Consider the following 26,448-nt stretch of genomic DNA (forward strand, 5'->3'; position numbering starts at 1 on the left):
ATTTATGCTTATTATATTCGAGTTCTCCATTTTGCAATTATATGTTAATCTAGCAAAAAATTGACTCATGAAGCATCATGATTGCTACTGGTAATCTTAAAGTTTTGGAATAAGCAATTTAGAAAAAATTGAAATGTATTGATAAAAAATGCATAATTAAAGATGAAACCCTATACGGTTAAAAATTTCCCTGTAAAAATGGTTAAATAACAATTATTTGTTATTTTACCATATTCAATGGAAACATTCAAATACTCATAAAAAGACGATATTCAAAATGTTAACTGTGAGAAAAATCGTTAATTGATTGTTTTCACTCAATACGGTAAGGGTACCAGAATTTTATCCGTGCTCACACCCAATGAGAATCGAGCAAGCATTCTTTGAATGCCGGTAGCTATTTCATGTGATAAGGATTACAAACTCATACTTTTGTTTTCCATCATCGGATGCTTGAAGTAACAGTGGATGCCTACTAATTTAATAGTAATAAGTGTTTGGTGAAGTCACTTATTTCTTTGCAGCTGGGTACATATATTAGCCGAAAGGGCTAAGCTGTCAATATCATGACCGGGCGAGTGTTGGATCGGAACCCAGCTTTAACACCACAATATTTCTTCCATTTCTTCAGGACAAGAGGATTTTTTAATATTTTGCACTTCTTGATTGGTGACTCTGGACTATTCTAGTATGAGACTCTCAGTCATACAGTGGTCGGAAAAACCACAATTTGTTAGTAGTTATCTACAACTACTTTCGAAATGTAGTCACTATTTCCTTACTTTCAGGAGAAGCTCGTTAAAATCAAAATGGTTTTGAAGGAAAAATTGACTAATTTAATCACAAGCAATTAATTTCGTGGAACTATTTATTTCACTTCAGCCAGTTCATTACTCTTAATTTTTTACGAATTTATTTATTTAACCTTCATTTTTTTATGTCTTTCTTAACAACGAGTATTTATGCTGTTGTTGTTTCTAATGCCTCTTGCCACACGGGCAAGCCTGCTTGGTGAAACCGAGCAAATTTAAAGCAGAGTGTGCGTTTCTTGTTTTTCACTGGCGCCATCTATGGTCAAGAATTCGACTTCTGTCACACCATACATCGCACCCGTTTATAGGGCGAGCCCATTCATACACCCATTCATTCATCCACAGATCGTAATTTTGACCTGAATCAGAGAACGATCGATCTCCAATCCAGTACCCCCAGAGGTTTTGTATTGCTATGGGAACATGGAGGACTTTTGCGACTCGACAGATTTAACTTCATCCGGCGGGGTTCGAACTCTCGGACATGGGCCCAGCACCCTACCGACCAGGTCATCCGGTCACGAATATTTAATATTAGATATGCTAAGAAATGATTTTATATTTGAAATTTCGATGTGCTTAGTGCTCTTTTATTTCCTCTAAGAAATAAAGCACACAGAAAATTACTGATAAAATTTCTTTTCCATTACCCTAATCTACACAAATCCTTTGGGAAGTAATAAAATAATATAAAATAGCTTCAGTAACTGAAATAACTTCTGAATTTAAAATAAAGCTACCTTTTCTTCAAAAGAGCATGCAGTTTTCTGACCTTTTCTTTGTCTAAATATATATAGATAGGAAAAAAAATCGAAAAATAAAGTTGCTAGAGCAAAGTTTATTTTATTCATGCATATTTTGTCAGGAATTGTTGAAGAAGCAACATAAATTTATTGCGTTTGTTCAGTTTTTCTCCTTAAGACCAAAAGGTAGATAGTTCTTTGAAGAGTATAAAAATTCTGTTGGATTTTGTATTATTAGTTACTTTTATATCGATTAAATACAGTTATTTCCGTGACTATATTTGATTGATAAAGTAATAGTGTATTTTTTTGCTAATAAAAAGTAATAATGTTTTCTTTTGTGGTTCAATATTTCATACCCCTTAATTTTTAAAACAAGCATGTTAAGTAACAAAAAAAGAAATAAAAAATAAAACTTATAACTTATATAAACTCAAAACTTGGCGACTCATATTCACACTCATATCCGTTGCCGAAGCTTCATATTTTTGGAAACTATTTCAAATGTATAGTGATAAAAACGTAAATAGGAAACTTATCAAGCTAATATGTACGTAAAAAGGTAAAAAGATAAAATTAATAATTTTTTTTTACTAAGCTCTGAAAAAGGACAAAGCAGCTCATTCAGAGAAAGGCGGAATAGAATGATCTAATACGCGTTTGTCAGACGGAGTTCAACTTTCTTTAAATGCCCTATGTTGATTGCATTAGATTTTGAAAATTTTAATTTTTGATTGACTTTGATAATCATTCGTTAAACTTTACTCACGTTTCTTTTTTTTTCTACAACTATATATTAGTTAAGTCCATTGATAAAAAAGTTATGACTTATTCTGAGTACATGCATTTGAACGCTGGAAGTTGAGGAAAACTTTGAACTTATGAATATGAAAATTTTAAAGTTACATTTTAAGATTCGGCTGCTTGGAGTATATTCCATCTTAACCCATGAAATAAATATTTTTCTGGTATTATTTACAGCTTTACAAATATATAATGTATGATTTTTCTAATAGTTACGAAAAGTAAAATTTTTAAAATAAATCTAGATTATTATCTATAAAAATTTTGTGTATTTGAATGAAAATTTTTAAGTCTTGTAATGAAAAAATTACTTAAAGAATTAAATATTCTTTCATCAAAATGGATTTTATTATTACGAGAGCTATTTGAATATGACTAAGATCTCTTTCAAAACAAATTTAAAAGAAACAAAATAAAAAACATTTATTTTCCTAAGAATTAGGCGCATACGCAGGGTGTTCCATAAAGACCGTCGCTAATACGCATTTTAAGAATATTTATCGAACATGAAATTAAAGCAGCTCACATATTTCAGAGATCACAAATTAATATTGAAGTGAAGAAAAAAAACACTATCTAGTACTGAATAAGACGGGTCCTAAAAAAATAGATGGAAATTTTTTACGCATTTCTAATAGTCACCCTACAATTCCCTTCAGTTTTTTATAATAATCTAATGTGTTTCATAGAATTATCAAACATGTTTTGATATTTTCAATCGCGACTTTTTCAGGCCCGTTTTTTTTATCGCAATAACTATTTCGTTTTTTACTTACTTCAATGACAATTTTGTAAATCTAATAATTACACTTTTTATTTTCAATCTAAAAGTATAAGGTTAAGGATTATCAATTTATCGGATACAACAGTATGATAAAAGTTATATTGTCAACATTGTACTCCAAACATCTTCAGTTACGGGTATTTTAATTTAATTTTGCTTAGTTTATGTGTGGTTGTCAAATAAATGTATTTTTATACATAAAAAAAACGGGTTTTTCCTTTTATTTTGCAAGATTACTGCAAACCAGTTAAGGGTATTTTAATTTAATTTTGCTTAGTTTATGTGTGGTTGTCAAATAAATGTGTTTTTATACATAAAAAAACGAGTTTTTCCTTTTATTTTGCAAGGTTATTGCTAACCAGTTACGGGTATTTTAATTTAATTTTGCGTAGTTTATGAGTGGTTGTCAAATAAATGTATTTTTATACATAAACAAACTGGTTTTTCCTTTTATTTTGCAAGGTTATTGCTAACCAGTTACGGGTACTTTAATTTAATTTTGCTCAATTTATATGTGGTTGTCAAATAAATGTGTTTTTATACATAAGAAAAAACTGTTCCTTAGTGTAGCTTGATTCGTTACAGACAACTTATATATGAACTTGTTCATTAGCGCTCAGTTCTTTATGTTTGTATACTAATGGATTCTAAAAGCGGCTAACAGATTCTTGAACAAAAATAAATGATGTCTTGTTGAATAGCTTTAATGGGAACTTCTGTTGGGAGACATTTTTTTAAAAGAAAAGTAAGCGTTTATTTGATGCTTGCATGATTTATGTATTTAATTTAATGCGTTAAAAAACATTAATCAGCGAAATAATTTGGAAATTTGAAAAGTAAGATTTACATATTCATTTTTAGAATGGAAGCATTTGCGTGAATCAAATTAGAATAATAGAATAATTAGTTAATTAACTAATTATTCCAATTTCCTAGCTATGTGTGAGAAAGAAAACGCTTAAAAATGTAATTTTATAAATAGTCAATTTTTACCATATGTATGTATATAAATTTGTTTTCTTAAATAGTTGACAACATAATTGAACTTTAGAATTAATATTTTTAACTTCAAGCTATGCCTATTTCGTATATGAAAAATTAGACGAATCGATTTATTATGCATAAACAAATTTTTACATAAAAATTAAAAAGCATCTAATTAAAAGTTGCCAAAACTTCCTCAGCTACTCAGATTTAATTTCCAATTCGATAAGGATAAAATTTATATCTTAGGTTAACCATTACAGCTTCCTCCATAAACTTGTCTTTTAAATTAATTTTTCAAAACTTTTTTCCTATAAAAATCGTTAAATAATTTTTCCGGAAGAGATTACATAGCAATAGTACGAAAAGATAATTTTTAATATTCTTGCATAGTTCTAACTCGAATCTTTCGATCATTTTAAACTGAAAGTAGCATTATTTGAGGTATAACAATTTAAACTTATCCAAGTTCATTTTTCTTATTTTTGTTTAATATACACTAGTGCACAAATCATTTAAAATAAATTTAGTTTGAGTTATTTTACACAATTTTAGTATAAGAAACGAGAAATACAATTTTTTCATGTGGATATAAATGGCTCCTTACATCTTTATCTCATGCATCATATTACTATTGATCTTTCAGAATCCAATTATATTATTCCAAGGGATGATTTCAGTTCTAGTTTCAGGGCAATTCTCAAATAAATTATTCGGTTTGCTTCAACTTCAATATCTCTTGTATTGATCGTGGCCACAGGCAAAAAATGAATTATCTAAATAACAACTTCTCAGATTTAACATACCTATGTCAGCAGGATGTTTGGGAGCTTATTATTTTATTTTGAATTACGTATGTTAGTATGTTTTTGCTAAAATTAATAATAAACATTTTTATTTTCAGATATCCCTGAATGTTGTGAAGTGGATTCTCAAAATCAATGTAGCTCATTAGTAATATCCGATTCCATTTTCAGATGTATATACTAATTACAAACTAAGTAAATTTGATTTGGTAAGTGATGCAGTTCCTTTAAAGTTAGAAATCCAATAAATTGTACAATAATTTTTATTTATTTAATCTTTAGGCATGTAATACCTCTCGATTTGAAAATTGACGTTACTCGTCTGAAAGCTTCACTTTTCACCAAGATGCCAATGTTAAACTTTTTTTGTAAGTTTAGAAATGTAATTTTTAAAGATAATAACTAGAAAAACTGAAAAGTTTTATTTATTTTTTAGAACCGTTGTTGAACAGCAGATCCAATTGTGATTTTACGTCTAACAATGTTCATCTCCGTAGCCTCGTAATTTTTAACCCAATTCAGATGACAAGGAAACTCCTGGATCAAGTATTGCGAGAAATTTGTCTTCGTGGAGGACGTTTTGATGGAACTAACCTGCATTTGCGTTANGAGAATATTTTGAAAAACAATAAAACCAATTTCGATCCTAAATATTTGTTTTTTCATTATTAGGCTAGAAATATAAATAGCAACCCTCGCATTTGCTTGGTAAAGCATAGTAATTGAAAAGTGACCATGTCTTTTTTTAAAATTTTATTTATTATTAATTTTGCTGAAGCAAGTTGTGCCCTCTTTCCTGAAGATCCGACCATTCAAATGAATGTGCTATCTTAGATAATATCTTGGATAAAGAATTTAACGTCACAGAATCCCGAAATGAAACCATGAAAGGAAAAGAGCGGGTTGCGCAGTTAAATAGACTAGAAAAATGCATCCCCATGGAAATAGAAGGTTGCGCAAATTTTGTTACTTCTACTTTACACTCGAAATTTAAGAGATACGCCACGAAAGGGTAAAAAACAAATATCTGAAATAACTTGCAATCCAAAAATGCAATAATCTATCCTATTTCAGCAGGGGAAAAAAACCAAATTTAGAGATTTTTAGGGTGATGATTATTAAAAATAGCACGACTTTCGCTTACAAATTTGAATTTTTACCATTTGCTTTTTAACAAAATAAAGCAATTTCCTGATAAAAAAATTCGCTACCAATTTCCAACGTGCCAAAGTTGAAAATTAATTTTATAAAGAATGTTTAGACAATTTTTTCGAGCATCATCTTTTCTTAAAAGAGCAGCCTTCTTAAAGTTAGCAGTTGAACATAAATGAAAAGTCAAAATAAAATTGTGATCCGAATTTATTCATTTAAAAAACAAAGCAAACAGAGTTGTATTTTTTTGAGTTGAACTAATTTGTATTTACTTTTCACAAATCAAACAAATAAGAAACACTAAAAAAATAAATGAATATATTTTTGTTCATTAATAAATAATTTCGAGATTTAAATTTTAAAATAATGTTGTGAAGACGATATATGAGATACTGAGATATTTTAAAACCCTTAAAAACTTTGGCTACGTATTCGACAGCTCTATATGTTCGGCATCTTCATACTCTTTGGTGTCAATTTTAAAACAATACTGTTTCAGATAATCAATCATTGTTGATGTCACAAGAGTTTGGTTCAAGAAAATAAAACAATATCTTTCACAAAACTTATATCTTCATTTAAGTTGTTACTGCTTAATAATTATAAAATATATATTGAGGAAAGTGATAAATATATTATTCCAAATCAGGCATGCATATATATATTATTGAAATTGTATCAATTATTAAATAAATAAACAAAAAACTAAAATTAAAAAAAAAAACAACAGATAAGTAACCACAATTAAACAAGTTTTTAAAGATCTTGACATTTGTTAAATATAATATTTTATTCAAATCTCTTTACTGAATTAAATATAAATTAACAGCCGACTTAAAAAGAAACACCACATTTCGTAATTAAAAAAAAAAAAAAAGAAAACGATATCGAATCAAAACAGTGAAAGATATAGAATGGAATTTACGCAACGCTGAAGTTAATTATCTACGCTTATGAGAACATAATTATCACCATCATCATCATTGTTGGCCAGACAGCCCAATGTGAGCCAATGCCTTCCTCTGAAGATTTCTCCATGACGACTTCCGATTTATCTTTGATCTCCAATTTTTTCCATTAATTACGAGAAAATCAGACTCCACTGAGTCAGCCCATCTCAACCGCGGCCTTCCCCGCTTTCTTCTTCCAGTGGGTCTAAAAAACAGTATTTCTTTTATTGTGTTGTCGTCACTCATTCGAATCACGTGGGTGATCCAATTCATTCTATTTATTTATATGTACTTAATAATATCAGGTTGTTTATAAATCTTGTACAGTTCAAAGTTAAATCTCCTTCTCCAGTTATTGTTTTCATCTACATCACCAAATATACCCACCCCGCAAAATCTTTCTCTCAAATGTTGCGATACAATTTTTCTCCAATTTTGTCATTGTCCAAGCTTCAGAAGCGTATGTCAAGACTGCCCGGACAAGAGTTTTGTAGATTAAGAACTTTGTTTTTCTAGAAAGAAACCTAGATTTAATAAATCTTCTCTGCCCGTAGACAGCCCTATTCGCCAAATAGAGTCGGTTTTTTACTTCAGGAGTAATTCTGCTGTCAATGGTAATAATTGATCCTAAACAATTATCACCACATCTTTAATTACATCTATTGCATTTTTTGTGGTTTTAAATTTGTGTACTATGAGAAAAAAAACAAACAGACTACCCTGAAGAATAACTTTTGATCTGATGATCGGATCTTCGTGTTCTAGGACTCGATTTTAATGGTTCGAGGGAATGACCTCAAATGTGCTAACTAATTAGTGGAGATAATATTTTATGTTGCGAAATCAGATACAATAACGTGTTTTATATGAATAAACATACCGCTTTTCGACAGATGCGGATTTCTGATCTCCAAAATATGGGGAACAGCCGCAATCTGGGAAATATGGTCCTAAGAGATTAGTCAGGAAGGCGGTCAAAAGCTTGGACACCTTAATGTTAATTTTACTTTTTGTTTATTTCACTATCTCTGGAGAAATTTTTAGAGAAATTGGAAATATTTGAAAAACAATTATAAAATTAATTTATCCAAAGATAATTCCATGCAAAATATAACCCTTAGTAAATTTTTATCATTTTATTTCAGAATAGTAAATTGAATTATAAGATATACAATTTTAAATAAATTTAAAGAATGTAATTTTTTATTGCAAAAAACAAAATTTGAGCGAAATCGGTTAAAGAGTTCTAGTAGTTTTAACAAAATCGTATTTTTAAAATTTAATATCTCAAGAACCATTTAACCAATTTTGTTCAAATTTTGTATTGGGAAATATAAACTTACATTCTTTAAAATAATATAAAAATTGCTTACCTTACAATTCAAAAATTTTTTTTTACTATTATTAAATAAAACATAATAAAAACTTACTAAAAGTTATATTCTGCATAGAATTATCTTTGGATAAACGAATTTTATAATTATTTGCAAATTTTTTTTAAATTTGCTTAGATAGCTCTCGAGATAAACGATTTAAATGCGCAAAAAATAAAATTAACATTAAGGGGTAAGAACTTTGAACCAATCTCCTGGCTATCCTATTGGGACAATATTTCCTAACTGCTACCTACTTCATTTTAGGTGTCTAACCATTCGAATCCGTAGAAAAAAAAGCCATGTTTATTCAGAGAAAGTACGTTTTTGAGTCTGATTTTAAAACTTAAAATATGCTCTAATTAATTAGTATATTTGAGGTTGCCCCCTCGATCCATTAAGATTGAGTTCTAAGTGAAGATCCGATTATTAAGTCAAAAATTATTCAGAGTGGTCTGTTTTTTCTATTTTTCTTTTTTTGGCGCACTATACATTCAACTTAACAACACTGTGAATAAACAGTATCCATCCTTTGAAGAAGTTTGTTGCAATGGAAAAAGAATTTATTAACGTTCCTCCTGCACGTAATACTTTTCTCTACCAAGACACTGTACGTACTAATAGAACTCAATAAGTATACTTATGCATAACACAAAAACACAAGAGCAATATTTCTTAACATTTTTATTAACTTCAATCATTATTTAATACACTTTTTTCAATGGTACAGAATTAGGTTTGTTTGTTATAATAGCACATGTTTTTTTTTTGTTGAAAATATATTTCTAGGAAGCTCTGCCCCTTATATCGCTTTGCACGAAAACACGAAAGATTGCAATGCAATCATTTTTTGATAATTGATAATAAACAGATTGTTACACAAAATTGAAAAAAATTTTAATAGAATTTATTAAGGTATTTAATTAATTGAGGTTTGATTCCATTAATACGCATTGGAGTTTGATGTATAAACATTTATTAAAATATCCATAGTAGAACTTAACCAAGTTTAATTAATACATAAAATAATTTTAAATTTATTTTTATGCATTTTTTTGTAATGGGAGCACTTCAAAGAATTTTAAATGGTATAACTGTTTGCAATAAATATATTAACTTTAATTTTATAGTTAAGGTTTAGTAACAAAATACAAGTCTATCTTTGAATGTTATGAAAAATGTAAAAAAAGATGATTATAACACATTTTAAACACGAGAGAAAGAAACACTATAAAAAAAGTGGTCATGACTTGAAATATTGAGAAATTTAAAAAATGCCCTTTCATAATTTAAGAAATTAAAATCTTCGGAATTGTAAACCGCACTTCAATATTTTTGCATGCAGCAACATCAAGAACTGTACTGTGTACATTTTATGGTAAAAAAAAGATGCATAAATATTTTTAAAATGTTTCAATCCTTTGAAAAAAAAATTAAACTTAAATTTATTATTAAAATTTTGAACTTAAAATATATGAATCTTGAAACATCCCCTAATTCGAAACTTTTCAAACGAAAGAACCATTAAATATAAAAGATTTTTAACATAATATATTACAGGCTGCCTAGAATTGGCTGCAAGATACCCCTTGGGAAATTCTTTAAATATTCGACTCTTTTGAAATTCTAACTCAGAAACTATTCAAACCAATTTCGTTCACATTTTGTATTTTGCCTTTTTAAATAATATTCTTCAAAATGATGTAAAAATTTGTATACCTTACAATTCAAAATGCTTTCGACCATTATTGAATAAAATTATAAAAGCTAATAAATAACTATAAAAAATGCTTTTAATAAGCGTCTTTTATAGTTGTCAGAAATTTTTTTAAATTCACTTAAAAAATTTCATGAGATGTGGGAAAGTACATTAAAGGAAAAAATAACATTAAAGGGCCTAAACTTTCAACGATTCTCCAGACCTAACTATTTGGATCATACGCTCCAAGTTGTGGCATCTGCGGTCTGTTCTAATGAACGATACCCAACAAGCCTTGATTGATATTTTAAGTCGATCACAAATCAAGATTTCATTGATTGAAATTATCAAAATAATTTACAACTTCATAATTGAAACAAACCTAGAGGGCAACAGAAGAATTACTTGAGATTGAGAAGAATTACTTTTGGATTTGGAAATAACTTTTCCTTTCAGATCTTCGAAAAAAATGCTTTTTTAAAAACATTTTTCTTAAACCTTCAAAGTATTTAAATTTCTTTCATACTTTATACTTTTGTCTGTAAGCATTTATTTGGTCTGTTTTCTAATATTTCTTTTTTTTTTTTAATGTTTTAACTAAAAAGTTGAATTAGAGTCATGCTGGCCTTTGGGGTAGGCGAGAAAGTATATTTCTACTGGCAAATTATAAACTTAAAGAGTTTAATACATGAAGTATTCAACTTCAAGGATGAAGAAATCGTTAAATTTTATCCAAATTTCCAAATTATATAACATTTTTTTATAATATCCAAATTTCATATACCGAAAATTTTTATACTTATCCTGGCAACCCAATAAAAAATATTAACGGAAGAACTGTTTCTATATATCTATGAAACAACATTTTATAAAAATACCCAAACTTCTTTGGAACTTGCAAATTAAATGCAAACAGCTTAATTTAATAATTTACTTCGTACAAAATACATATTCACGGAAATGAGTCCATGCCCCAACATTTTTCCCTTTGCCAACTTATTTAAGCGAATACATTATGACCATCACACAAATGTTACTTTGCTCCCACTTTGGCTTGTTTGAGGAATGGCGTTAACCATATTTAGCGCTGAAAGTGCCAATCTGTTCGCCAATCTGGCTGTATTCGTAGAGTTCATAGGGTTATCATGAGTATCGTGCATATAGCGTCTGTACATCTTGAACTCTTCTTGCTCTTCAGCTTCTTTTCGCATATACTTGATCATCATAATACCAATGCCAAAGGAATAAAAGAATAATACAACAACAATGTAAATAACAGCATTTCGCTGAGCTACTTCCTCTGCCATCTGAACAGCTGGATCTGGGGGAACAGTTTTGGATCTGCAAGAGGAATAATACGCTTGTGAAAGGCGTGTACACAAAAGCATAATACAGACATACAATTCAAAGAATTTCGGATCAAATTAGTGTAAAAAGTACCGGCACTTAGGGTACCGGTATGTTTACCGTAAAAATAAATTTGACCGTAACGTATTAAGGAACTAAAAATCTGATATACATTACTTTTTACAGTAATAGTTACTGTAAAACCACTGAATTACTCTCATGAAATAAATATTGCTGTAAAAACTACAGTGTAATATTTTTGGATTTTACGGTGAATGAGATCTCACAAATGATGCCCTGAAAGTGATCGTATTTTATATCGTAATTTTATCTGGAATTTTTGCAGTGGTGAAATTCAGTACACAATGCGTAAAAATTTTTTTGATTTAATGATCGTATTTTTAAGCAAGCTTAAAGAGGTGATTTAGATTGTGCGGAAAACATTTTAGAATACGAAATCTGACACAATGTGCTTTCTCTGAAGAAATATTCCTGTTTGCCCACAGATTTGTATTCTTGACCCTCAGAACACGGCCTAGCCGCAATTTGGTAAATATGGTCGCAATTGTTTGGTCAGGATAGCAGTTGCAAATTTGAGCTCCTTAGTGCTAATTTAACTTTCTGTGTAAATTGACATTTCAAAGAACCATTTTTTAAAGAATGATTCGACTGATTCAAATTTCGAATTCCACTTTCCAAAATTAGAGTGATTTAACGAGGAATGCTTGGTATGTAAATGTTTTTGAATATACCACTCTGAAAAATGCTCAAATAAAATCATCAGTATCAATAACAGTAGAAAAGTATTAAAATATGGCAATTGATTTGGGACAATAGAAGTATTAAATGAGTTTTCTGTCATTTATACCCTATCCCCACATACTATACACACTACCATGAGTTCAATGTTGATACGACATGGGGATGAACATCTCTTTTTAAAGATTATTAGAAAAAGTATGCATTGAAATTAGCTTGTGCGCTCATTCGTAATATAGAATGATGCTCTAGTGTCAATAAAAATTCAAAATAAGAAAGACTTTTGGTAATTTTACAAAAATTATCCTCACTATCTTCCGGCTCTTTTTTATATTTTAAACACGTAATTCCTGTTTGCTTATATTGATTTGATATTAAATTTGTTATTTAAAATTTTTCAATTGTATCAGAATAAAAATTCATTCTATTTGCTGAGCAAAATTCTATTGAAATCATTTTTATTTAGTTTTCTTTATTTTAAGCATTTTAGATTTCGACTGATGCAAAACAAATTCCCATCGATTCATAAGTATGAACTCAATTGAAATATCTGGTCATTCTGATCAGTGTTTCTTTTTCACAATTTTTGAAAGTTAAATTATATTTTATTATATTCTTTAATAATTTATTCTTTAAGTACAATCACTATGTATATAAGAGATATGATAATCATTATGCACGGGTTTTAGCTGCTGAATATTTCTCTTAACAGTTCTTAATATAGTTTTTATTTTATGAAAACAAGGAAAAACGATTTTTTAAAAATTTAAATACTGCTAAGTAAGCTAAGGTATTTATTCAAAGTTTACTCATCCATTATTTCTGAAGTATAAAAAAACTCCTGAAGTTTTTGAAACAATAATTTATTATATATCTAAACTTCATATAAAAGAACCTGAATATGAAGATACTTAAACTGTTAAAGTCCTATAATTTTGCTATGAGAATTTCAATTGTCAATGATGTATAAGTTCATACAGTATATTAAAAACCTATGCCAAACTGGGGATAAAAGTGCATACTTAAATTGTCATCATTTAATCTATTTTTTATGAATAGTGCGCTACTATACAATGGCTCTTATGACCCTATCAAAGGCAATAAATTAATATTTCAAGATAATTATTCCAAGATATTAGTAAAACGCTGTGAACAAATTGATTAACTTTTTCTCATCTAGATTGCTTGTATATTAATTTTGAGGATACTTTTTTTTCTTCTTATTTTTAGACCTAAAAGAAATTTTCATTTGCAATTAATAGCTCTAAAAATGCTTTTGAGTATAAACTTCATCGTGTTTTTTACGCTCATTTTATAGTTCTGAAATGTTTCTTTTGGAAACTTTGAGACACTATTTGGGGCAAATTTAATAGTTCTAAGAAGTTTCCTATGGGATTTTCTTAATTCTAGAAAAAGTTTCTTTCGGAATTTTCAAATTTAAACTCATATTAAAGCTTTAAAAATTATTTTTTAGAAGCATTTATTTACAGATTGGTTGGATTTATAAGCAAAAAAGTAAATTTTAAAATGTAAATAAAATATTTTAAGTAATGTGTAATTTAGAAGCACAATTTTTTTAAAATACTTACTGAATGTCATTAAGCGTCATATTTTCATTCGTAGAAATGGATGACAAGTATTCTTTAATAAGACGAGTAATATTTGGACAGTGAATACTGCTGAGACCAAAAAATCCTTCCCCCACATCACTGCTGTTTTGCATCGAATGACACTCAATTTTTAACTTATTCTACTTATTTCTATTTATATCAGCTGTTCTTGAAAAAGGAAATTTGCCATTATAATCTAAAAATAGAGAAATACACAAGAATCAAAAGTTTTTTAGAAACTTAAATAAACACTATCAGCAAAATGTAAAACATATGCCTTAATATGTCTTGAAGAAATTTTAATGTGATGGGCGATTTTATTAATAATGAGTTGTTGTCTTTATATTGCATACAATCATAGTACCGACGATTTAAAAATATCTTCTCTTACGAATCATTGGTAAGGAAGACTGTATGTTTAAAAACAGGGATGCCCGATAATACTTGGAGTTGTTTCGAATAATCACTTTTCAACTCTTCTCTGTTTCTTTCTGCAGTTAAAACAATTTTGATAGTTTTAATAGCTATTCTTCGAGCCGCAGTGGCTCAGAGGATAGACCGTTTGCCTCCCAATAAAGTGATCCAGTTCGAATCCAGGAGATGTCTGGTTAGTACGAATTCTGCAACCGGCTCGATCTATCCACCGTACTGACTTAAAAATATCCTCAGTGGTAGACAGATCATGGTTTAGAATCCCCTTAACGTCGGGTGATGTTTTCGTGGTTTTCCACTACTATCACGAAAATGAGATTTAGTTTCATCATAAAATCCTCCACGAAGGCTAGTTTATCCTGATGTTTAATCCAAAAGTTCCCTTGTCTTCTAGATTGGGTTCAAAATTACAAGGTTACGGAGTTGAACATTGATAGTCGTTAACTCAGAATTGGGTCGGCTGTGTATCGCAGGTTGTGTAGTAGTTTTTCTTAAATTTCGATTCCTCTACTTTATTTTTTCCTCGTTTGAATAGAAATTTATGATCCTTAAATGTGTACATGATTCTGTGGCGTAACTACCACTATAAATATTAAATACCAATTCACTAGTGTAAAAGACATGTTAACTTGATTCTATCTAGAGGTACCTTTAGTAGATGAAGGTTGACATAGTCGATGATTAAATCCCCTTAATGGTGACCTGTGGGCGTGATATGTACGTCAACATTGATGAATGGTCCACATTCAACAGTTGATTGCTTAAAAAAATATACTGCTCAAAGAAAAAGAAAACCCTGTGAAGTAAATAAAATCTCCCGGTCAAAAAACAATAATGAAAAAAGAAAAAATAATGAGCGAAATGCTATAAACAGAAATGAAGAAAAAACAATTTGCGAAATGCTATTAAAAGTAATGAAAGAAAAGAAAATATAATGAGCAAAATTTGATGTAAATAAATAAACAGCATGAATCAACCAGTGGTAACCGCTCATCGAATTCTATCAGAGATAAAATTCTGGAAGGGGAGTAATGTGGCGTAACTACCACTATAAATATTAAATACCAATTCACTAGTATATAAGACATGTTAACTTGATTCGATCATGAGGTACTTTTTGATAAATGAAGGTTGACATGGTCGATAATCAAATCCCAACAATTTAAAGAAATATACATTGAAGGCGTCAATTACAAAACACCTTGTATGGTGGTTATGATTAAGAAATCCGAAAAATTAAAAAGAGTAAGAATTTAGCTAAAATAATATCAAATATAATTTTTGCGAAAAAAAAGTTACGGGAAATTGCATTTGTAATGTTTATGATCGAGAAAGCCTTTAAAAAAGGAACATTGGAAATTTAATCTCCTCTATGTTTCTTTCATTTTGTTTCTGCATACTGATGAAGGATTTATATTACAGAATCAAAGCTATGATTGTCTTATGTGGTATTATTTGCTCTCTTTTTCAAGTGGTTTAGTTTTATTAATAAATAGAACGAATTTCCACCTTTTGGAAACAAGCGCATTTTTTGTTGTTTTTGAATTAAGCAAATGAAGGAATGTTATATTTATTTGCAATGAATGAAAAAAAAAAGATATTTAAATATGAACTATGTTTGAAGAACTAAGTATAAAGTACTACGCTAGAAATCAAGGAAGTTAAAAATTAAATAAACATACATCAATTAATTAGAAATTAGCAAACAACTATTTGTTTAAAAAACACATAGAAAATTATGTAATAGTATAGAAATAATAGTAATTGAATTTGCAAGGAATAAATATCATGCTGAGAATAAAGACAGAATGCTTAGTTAGAGATATAAAACAACATATATAAATGCTTTTTCACTTGATATCAAACTTCAGTTTCTTTCACATATTAGTATAACTGGTTTTAATTCAAAAGCATAGACAAATACAGCTTGATTAATTTGCTATTCGTTGCATAAAAAACACAAGCAAACAACCAAAGATCAAAAGTTAAATTCAAATAAAGATAGTTTTTACGTATAAGAAACTCTTTTGATTTACAATATTATTTTATTGATTCAATGTACAAAAATTACACATTTGTAATAAATTTTACATAAAAAACACAAATTTGTATCTACATAATCCTTTGCTTATTTTTAGTAAGATTTGGATTCATATTACTAAAATTGTGCAGAAAAATTCAACAAAATAGAAATTGAAAATAATAATTATGTTGTAAATCTTATCACTGACAATGTGATTCATAATAGTGAAAACATTGGAACTTCGATCCAATTTTCACGAAAATATTTATAAATTTTTTAAACATAATAAAAGTTGGAAATCAATATTATTTGATAATTTGTGATTTTTTTCATCAACTTATGTTAACATTTTTTGCTTAAATTCTTCGTTTCATAAATTATTTTTCAAGAGTTTTGAGAAATAAGCCGAATCTTCGTATTTAAAGGGGGTTGAATACCTTAGACTAATTACTTTTAGACTAATTACCTTTGATTAATTACAGAGATTAAAAATTTCAGTGAAATCTATGCAAAAATAATTTAATGGGCAAAGAAATGATACGGACAATAAACAGGTCTAAAGAATTATCAAATATTTATCTATTCGTGAAATATAACAAGACATAACGTAACATAACAAGACATTGTTAATAAATTCAGCCTCAATTGATAAACAGAACTTATTATTCAAGATTTTGTATGATCTTTGATTTTTGTAATATTTTGTGAACTTTTCCGTTCTTTTTCAACTATGTGCCCTTCCTCGAATCCTTCTTTGACAGGAGCATCTTTTAAAATTCTTGATTTGAAATGATGGGTTGAAGCTCTTTCATTAGACATTTTCATACCTGCCAACTTTTAATCCCTTCCATTATCATTTTTTAAAGTGGTATTAAAATGGAATTAAAACTTCAATTTTAAGCAAACAATTACGCTGCATTTAAAAAAACTTAAGTTGACAACCATGATAGTAACGCATATTAATATATGTGCTTCATTTTTGTAAGAATAGTGGTGATCAAAATTATTTGAAAATTAAGTTTATAAAANAAATAGTTAATTGGAATAACATGAGTATTGCTACCACTTCAAATATGAAAATAAAATCCGGAAGAGTTGGCAGGTATGCATTTTGCAAAACAATAAAAGAAAACACGCAATAAAATAGAAAGTAACAGTAAACAATGAGTATATTCCGGCATTTCGTATATTAATCAAAGTACACAAGGAATTCATGTTTTTTAAATATATATATTAATAACAGATGGCACAAGAGATGGAATTTTCAATAAGAAAGAGAAAATACTTTTCTTGATAAATGATGTCATATGGGATTTTTCTTTGAAGTAAATTGCAAATAGCTGATAGATCGTGACAGTATATGGTTTTTCTTGATACTATTGTTGAAGATTGACATAGTTGCGGACGATTTTATTCAAAGACATAGTAGCAGACGATTATTTTCAAAGAACATAATTTAAATTGCTGTTGAAGTCATATTTAACCAGGTTGGCAAAAGCACAAAATTAAAAAAGGACATATTGTGTTGGTAGTTCACGCTCTTCTCTTTGTTTTTTAAAAGAATCAGAAAAACATTTTTTTCTTCTTTTTAGTTGAACTTTCTTGCGTTTTTTCTCACAAGGTGATATTTTTTCGTTAAATTAAACATTAAAATTTTATTTGTTTTTCTGTTTCGCAATATTTTTTCTGTGCTACATTTATGTTTTTAATTTAGTAGTTAAGAATAAAAGGTTCTTTTGGTAACTACAACAACTATGTTGCTATCTGATCTGCTCCTATCTGTTGATGGAATATGGAAATTTATAAATGAATGCTAGTTTACCTTCCAACAGTATCAAACATTTTTTTTCTCTAAAAGCGGATGCTTAAATATCACAGCAAAGTTATAAATGATCTATATTTTTTAGAAATTACGGAAGAAACGCTTACAACTAATAATTATATAACTAGTTGTTTTCATTAAATAGAACAATAAAAAATAGGAGATATTTTGGTCAACTATATCACGTAGCCAAATAATAACCTACTTAAGCTTTAAAACTCCATTTTTTTTAATATATGACAAAAGAAAATCTCAAAAAATGATATCGAATGAATAAGGTTTTTATTTTCATAATTACTTCTTAACCCTAAAAAATAGGATGAAGAAAAGTGTCTTAGGTTGATGATAACGTAGACGTATAAAAATCGTTAAAGCTTTATACATTTTCTTATTATATTTTTTTTGGTGTAGGAAAATATTTTCTTTCCAGATAATTGGATTTTTAACATAAGGGAATAAGAAAAAATAAAAAAGTGCCAGAATGTGTTTTAGAATTATATTTTAATACATTTTACTTGATGTTGAATTATGATTAAGTATTTCAGTCAAAGACAGGAATAAATATAGAAGGAAAAGAAAGAAATCACACAGTGAAAAATAACTGGATGAAATTACGGTGAAAAGGTGCAGAACTTTCTATCCTAAAATTTTAAGGAACAAAGAATGTGATACACTAAAATATTAACAGTTACTATGCACTGTAAAATCACTGAATCACTGTAATGAAATAGATATCACTAAAAAACTATGGTATAGAATTTTACGGTTAAAATGATTTTATAATGAAATGGATTTTACAGATGATTCATCCCAAGTGCCGGTATTTTATACCGCAATTTGATCCAGAATATTTTACTGTACATTGGGATGCTGTGACGGAAAAGTTATTGAAATAATAAAAAAAAGGGAAATAAATTATTGTGAATAAATATAGTTCTAAAATATAATAGTACTTATATATACACATATACTTATTACTTACATGCATAATGAAATTTTTAAAGAGTAAGCTTTGTTAAAACATTTGCCTTGAGAATTCTTTTGTATTTATATATATATTTATATATATATATATAGACAGATAAAGTTCATTTAGACTCTTTTTTTTGGACTTGCACGTTTGATTGACGTCGGATATTCATGAGACTGAAATTTATTTTTAACTAAATTTTCTAGTCCCAAGCATAAGTTGAAATAAATCAGAAAGGTAGAAATAAGTAATATTTTCTTAGTTCATTTCAAAAAGGGCATAGCTTTTATAAGATAATTTACAAAAACGCAAGTCCCAAAGCAGGAATTTGAAAAGACTGTTACTTGTATTTTTAGGATTTTAGATGTATCTTATTGTCGTCAGATAACTTTAGATGTTAGGAATTCATTGTCAACCTAATGTATTTTCATTTAAAAGGCGAATTCCTATTACTTAAATTTTTTTTCAATTTTCTTATGCGAAATGTTTTATACCTGTAAGTTTAGCAGCACAACTCCCTTAGGAATAAGGAAATATAAATTACATTATTTGAATATTATTTGAATGATTAATATCTTTAAGTTTTTTATTTATTAGTACATTAATTATAAATTTTAGCTTGTTTAATGGTTTGGCCATGCAACGTTAGATTTATGCATTTTAGTCAACGAACTAATTAGAGTTATTATTAGCTAATACCTATATAAAGCATTCATTTACCATGACTAACAGCCATTTAAATATCGCAAGTAATTTACACGCAGATTTCATTTTGCAAACTTGAGTTTTGTCAGTTTATAGATTTAAATATTTCTTTAAAATTGTAAGTACAAATAATAGACTGAAATAATATGTTTAAGAATTTATAATATATCGGCGATTCAACTTTCGACCATTTGTATCCTGACTCGTATCTTTAACCTTTGTTATTTAGAAACTTTCTAACAGTAGTTTATCTTTTAGTTTTCGTTCGCAAACTGTTGAATTTTTTATCGTATACACAGTGGATGTTAAGACTTCCAGCAACAGAATAAATTATTACTCCCTCCTGTCTTTATCCATTCACGTCAGGAGGAAGATTCTAATTCCTAGAGATTTTCATTTATTTAGAAGATCTCTACAATTTGTATTTACTTATTAGTTGGATAAATAATGTCGGCGTACTTTGAGGCGATGAAAAAGAAATTAGACTGAATTATTAATTCAATGTTAAAGATTGAGAGTAGAAGTTTTTTTTCGTGCAAAATAAAAATATTCATAAATTTACTATCGAGAAGACTACATAGTTTTATATAGCGTAATACTTATTAAGTTTTTTATGAAAAAAAAAACCTGAACAATATTATAATAAACTTGAACGGGTTATTAAAAGTAGGAATTTAAGTAAAAATCGGGAGAGTGATGTTGGAAAAAACAATTGTGCACGAATTGCAGCTAGAGGAATTATTCCCAATACAAATAAAATAAAATAAAAAAAATAATAATGACATTCAATATTTACATAACATGATTAACATTCACTATAGTCTGAAGGTATGGCTGAAAATTTGTATGGGATTATGCTCGAAAGAAATATTTTGACAGGTTGCAAGGTATGGGGCTCAAGACTTTTCAGAGTGGTACAGGTGGTTTTTATTACATTCATTGGACGATAATGCATGTAGACGATAGAGCTCATCTGGTCAACGGTTTTCTGGAAAGTCAAAGTCGTATGGATTGGCCAGACTTCAGCCTCGTAGATGGGATGATCTGGGGAGGGCAAGTGAATCTCTCATGCTCTTTTGACCACCATTCAGAGCATGAATATGTGGGAAAAGTTGGATAATTAAGAGTGACGTTACGTTTGGGTCAACCAGTCAGGTTCGACACGTACACGTAAAATCACTTTGAGGTATCCAATTATATCAGGTTTATAAATTGATTTTCTGTAATATTAAACTTAAATCTTAAAGCTTTAACGTTGACACGTCATGCACAACCGTGTGACTAGACACAATCATGTGATTTATTGCAAGTACCCAATTACCACAGGAAACTCTGGACAGTCCTATTTCTTGTATGAAATCATGATTTAAGGTCTGTACACCTTTATAAAGAGGGCATACCCCTATCAATCTCTCTACTATTCAATAGATGTCTCGCATGTGCGTGCTTCTATTTTGTAGCTGTTATCAGGTATTTTTTGCATTATGCCATTATGCAAAAGTACCTACTAACCACTTCACTTACCAATTATTTAAAAAAAAATGCAAAAAATCAACATATCTTTTTATTTTATTAATAAATGCAAGAAACTAAAACAAAACATAATGCACAAGTTTTAAGTTGAAATGTGAACTTTTTTGTGCGTAATAAACCTTTAATTTAAAATCAGTTTACCATCCCGAGTTATTTCGGGCAAATGAATGAAAAAAATGAAATATTAATCTTTGTATGATAGCTCTTAAAACTTGGAACAAAGTGATACTTTTCAAACGTCAGTGAAAGAATACGCCATTTTGTTTTACACTTATTGCTATGTTATTTTAACAACCATCGTATATGCAATCTCACAAAACACGTTTGCAGTCCCACAGTCCAACATCGAAACTCCCACATAAAGTTTGGCAAACTTCCAATCACAGCAGATTATCTTTTTTGTTTCCGACCCAGTGCAAAAATGGTAAAACAAAATGTACTGACAAATTCTGCTAAGCCCGAGTTTCCTCGGGATGATAAATATTTGCAATATATACGTACCCGAGTTAACTCGGGTTAAAAGCTACATATTGAAAAAATGTCAATGTTAATTAAAGTTTTATTAAAATCAATCCAGTAGTTCCAAGGGCAATCAGCATATTAAAAAAATGGACTTTGGTCCGATCCCCAACTCAGCTCAAAGCTACCGAGTACATGCGCTATACGCGATCATAAAATCTGTGGAATCGAAAATTTTGTAGTCGACCATTGAGTTTTACCGCACATACAGGGATCTGGAGAAAATTTCCTTTTTCTTCAGATCTATGTCTAAACTTAGGAAACGGCTTCACAAAAGAGATCTTTTCTATAGAGAATAAAAATTGGGATGACATGCTTCCGGATCATTTCCACAGGAATATTTGATCGCCATTACCCCATTGTGCAGCTCTAGGTCAACGCAAAGAAAGTACCTACCTAATTACACGTTGGTACTCAATTCCAATGGATCTGAAACTAAGTCCAGGGAGTAAGCAATCACCCTATACAATAACGGTGTTATGCCTTAACCACTTACACATTACAACTCAATATAATTCTTCACTTAATTGTGTAGAACCAAGTCTGAGTTAACAACTCTTATGAGAAGACAAAACAACAAGAAGACAAAACTCTGAACAACTCTAGCAAGAAGACAAAAACCAGCGTTTAAAAAAATATTTTTCAAACTTGATATTAAGAGTTTTATACTTAACAAAACTACAGACACGGCATGTATATTGGTATATATCTATTGAATTTTAGTTACTTATCGTGTGTCGAAAATGTATTTTAATTTCTCATATTAGTTACTCTTAGTACATTAAGTAATTAGTTTTGCTTAATAAAAACTGCAAATTTATCTGATATGATGCCTCCCCTGTAGAATATTCCATACCCTTTGTCCTAAATAGAAGGTGTTCTGTAATCACTGTCCTTGACTCATATTCGGACCATCAGGAAGTTAAGGGACGGTGAGGGAGTTATAAAGGGTTACACATTATTATTTAATACAAGAAAATAAACAATATCAAAATTAGTTAGAAAAGCAGAAGTGAAATGATCAAAACCAGTTTTATAGCCTTATTATAACTTGAGGTTGTTACTTATAATCGAAATTTAATTCTTTTCTCTTTGATCCGGCAAGGCAATGTTGCAATGCTTTAGGATTCACCTTTGCTAGATTTCCTAAGTGATTTTATTTATCCTCAATTAAATATTAATTTGAAGTGCCTAATGCGTGTGCATTTTTTTTAAAACTTTTTTGCTTTCGTCAAGAATTGTATGGGCGGAAATGAAGGAAAACCCAGCAAATTTGAATTTCCGTTTAATGTGAAGTAAAAACTATTCATATCTGTGACAATTAATATTATATTTGACCAAGCAATTCCTATTGACAATAAAAAAATATCCTTAACAAAATCCAATACAGCATTAATGGAGGCTAAACAGGTCAAAATGATTAAAAAATTCAATTCATTTGAATGTTGACGATTGGTCAAAAGAACAGTGGTATTTAGTTACATCTGACTATAAACTAGTATTGTTTACTTGCTTTAGTTCAAACTAACGGCTGAAAAATGCTATTGGAGATAATGCACAAAAAATGTAAAATTTTTACAATTAGTTCAACAAACGGGTAGTTAATTAATCTTGATTACATTTCTTAGCTTTCCTTCCTAATCTACGAGTTTTCCAAAGTTTCACAAGTAATTACTTCAAAAAATTTACTTGCAAGACTTCAAAGAATGTCCATGAATCAAGAAATTAAGTAGAACTTCTGCTACACAAGCTTTTTCGCATAGTTTGGAATAAATAAACATGTTGTTTTAATTACTTCGTTGCTTTCAAAAATTATCAAGAGAGGTAAAGTATTTTCTCTTTATTTCTTTTTATAAAAGTAAATAGTGATTATAATATTCTAATTTTTATTTTTAATGTTAATTTCAACTTGTTAGTCAATTTTAGTTTGATCTTCTAAGATCGTTACTGAAATATTATTTACTCATTTCGTCCATAGAAGAAGAGAAAAAGAATGTTTGTAGTCCTTACCATCATTGTTTCATTCTTAAAATAATTATTATTCTTGAAGTAATTTAAATTCACTTATCATTCAAATGGGTTTTACCTAATATTCTATTAATAATTATGCATTTTCACAAATATTCTGTAAAGTCATTCACAACATATGAAATACACTTAAAAAAAAACAAGTAATTTCTAACAAGTAATGCAAGTAATCTAATTAAACTGTTTATTTTTTTAAATAATATTTAAAATATTTCAGTAGCATTAAAATTTACATACAAAGTACAAAAAAATCTTTGTTGAAAATAACATGCTTTTTTCCAAAAATTATACAAATTTATGGGTTATTCATTCATGAAGTTTGATAGTCTAAGTTGGGTATAATATTCCCAAATAGACGACAAAAATAGGGTTTTAGATTTGTTTACTCATGCTTAATCCTTTATATTGAGGAGAAAATATGAGTAAAGAAATATGTGAAGAGTCCCACGGTTCAAAGAACCATATATATACTTCAATTGCAAAAATAAAATTAGGAATTTTTCCTAAATTTTTCGAAGTAACCTCTCAAACATCAAATAATAATAAAAAATTCATACATAAATGCATTTAAAAAAATAAAAAAATAACAGGACTCCAATTATAGGGACGGAAAAAAACATTACATGAAAATACCAGCGATGAAAAGCTATTGTGAATTTCTTTCTTACAATTGAAACTGTTGACTTGGATAACATTTTCGTTATTTGCTTACAGGTAGTATTTCTGATTCTTTCTTAGTGATAAAATTAGGTTTATCAAATTCAAATCACACTTCAGATAATTTCTTTCAAATTTTATATGGACTAGAATATGGCGAACTTAATTTCCTTGTGTTAGGATAATGGAATTTTTTGTAAACTTCTTAATCATGAACTATAAAATTAGGTTGCACAAAAATGAATGTAATAACTAATTTCGGTTTTCTTAAAAAACTCTTCGGTATTTTTAACAGATATTTTTCTTGCTCCATCAACTGGAGTATAAATATTTTGATTTACAAGAGAATCACAAGATAATTTCTCATACAATAAATAAGCAGGAGGAAATTAAGTTACAGAATGAGGGGTGTAATTATATTCATGTGTTATTTCTAATAATTTTGCCCACGAAATTTTTTATAATTTTTATTGGTTTTACATCTTAACATAGAGATTATTGTTCCGTTAGATTTTTCTACTTTTCGATTTGCTTGGTGAGCTGAAGTTAGCAACTGCTTAAAATTTTAGTTTCTAAGTAATCTTCTAAATCTAGATGCTGTAAATACTGCATTACTATCACTTAAAGTTTTATCTGGAACTTGAATTTGAAAAATTTGCTTTAAACGATTGATATATGTTTCAGTTGTTACACTTTTAGAAGGAAAAATCTAAAGATACTGAGTAGCATGATCAACAACTAAATGTAAATATTTTTTAGTTGAATTGTAATAGTTGAGCAAACCGATAGTATCAATTCATAAAATTTAAATGGTCGCTCTGTAGGGGGCATATTTTGTAACAACCCGAATCTTTTTTGGTGAGATTGTTTGCCAATTAACAAGTTTCACAACATTTAACATAGTTAGAGGTATCAATAATTATATTAGTCCAATAGAAAGGGGAGATTAAAACAATCATATTTTTAATACCAAAATGATCAAATTGAATACGGTTTTTTTTCTAATATCTTTGTTCTTAAAGAAAATAGTAATACTATTTATGCAAATCTTTTTTCTTAATCGTTAACAAAACATTGATTGCTATGAATTAAGGATTATTTAAAGTATTGTTTAATTGTGCTTCTTTAATTTCATCATTGGTGGTTACAACTGGATTATTATCATATAGACTAAAAAATACAATATATCTAGAAAATGTATCAGCTTCATAATTATTTTGTCCCTTAATATATTTTACTACACAATTATACATAGATATTTTTAAAGACCATCTAAAAAGTCTAATTGTAGGATTTCTTATTTTCTTTAATCAAGTCAACGCGGAATGCTCGCTATAATTGATAAATTTATTTCCCTGCAATCAAACAAATCGTTGTTAATGTAACCGTAACTATAAGAGCTGGTACAATAGTTTTCAAAACTATTTTTGAGTGTATATTTTATGATGCTACAATAATTTTTCTATTCCATTCTCTTTGATGGTATGCTTTCCAAGGACTCATGCATGGCATTTTTTTAAAAATCATCCTATCTAGGAAATTTTTAGTTGAAATATCATTACAGCAATCCAAACTTTAAAGAAGATAAAAAAAAGCATTGATGAAATATTTTTATATTGAAAAAAAATATTAAAAAATTATGGTGTAGACACATGCAAAGCATAAAAACAAATTCATCCCTACTGAGAAAAGCTTTTGTTCCAAACTATCATTTCTTTTAAGAATCATCAAAATAGAAAGATTATAATCTAAACCGGGTACAAAAACGTAGAAATTTTATTACAAACATAAAATTACTCTCTTCAAAGACATGTTTGTAATATAATTGTATAGACGCTTAAATCATACTTCAATGTTTTTTAATATCTTCCAGTCTTCCATGTGATTTATATTTAAGCGAGTATAAATGTAGATTTTAAAGGACCATATATATATA

General features: G+C 28.5%; 1 protein-coding gene across 2 annotated transcripts in view; it reads right to left on the reverse strand.

Annotated features, from left to right (window-relative positions):
- Positions 1 to 9,077: 9,077 nt before the first annotated feature.
- LOC107439992 (uncharacterized) overlaps positions 9,078 to 26,448 on the reverse strand; it is a 26,856-nt gene continuing 9,485 nt past the window's right edge. The window contains exons 1-3 of one of the 2 annotated variants that reach the window (XM_071183688.1): positions 17,564 to 17,632; positions 13,803 to 14,019; positions 9,078 to 11,448 (exon numbers count right to left, since the gene is read on the reverse strand). In XM_071183688.1, the coding sequence (XP_071039789.1) occupies positions 11,130 to 11,448; positions 13,803 to 13,936 (453 nt within the window). In that variant the 5' untranslated portion in view covers positions 13,937 to 14,019; positions 17,564 to 17,632 and the 3' untranslated portion in view covers positions 9,078 to 11,129. Of the gene's footprint in view, positions 11,449 to 13,802; positions 14,020 to 17,563; positions 17,633 to 26,448 lie in introns of those variants that run through there. The other variant, XM_016052748.3, reaches the window with a different exon arrangement.

Source organism: Parasteatoda tepidariorum, chromosome 7, assembly GCF_043381705.1.
Source record: "Parasteatoda tepidariorum isolate YZ-2023 chromosome 7, CAS_Ptep_4.0, whole genome shotgun sequence".
Taxonomy (NCBI): Eukaryota; Metazoa; Arthropoda; class Arachnida; order Araneae; family Theridiidae; genus Parasteatoda; species Parasteatoda tepidariorum.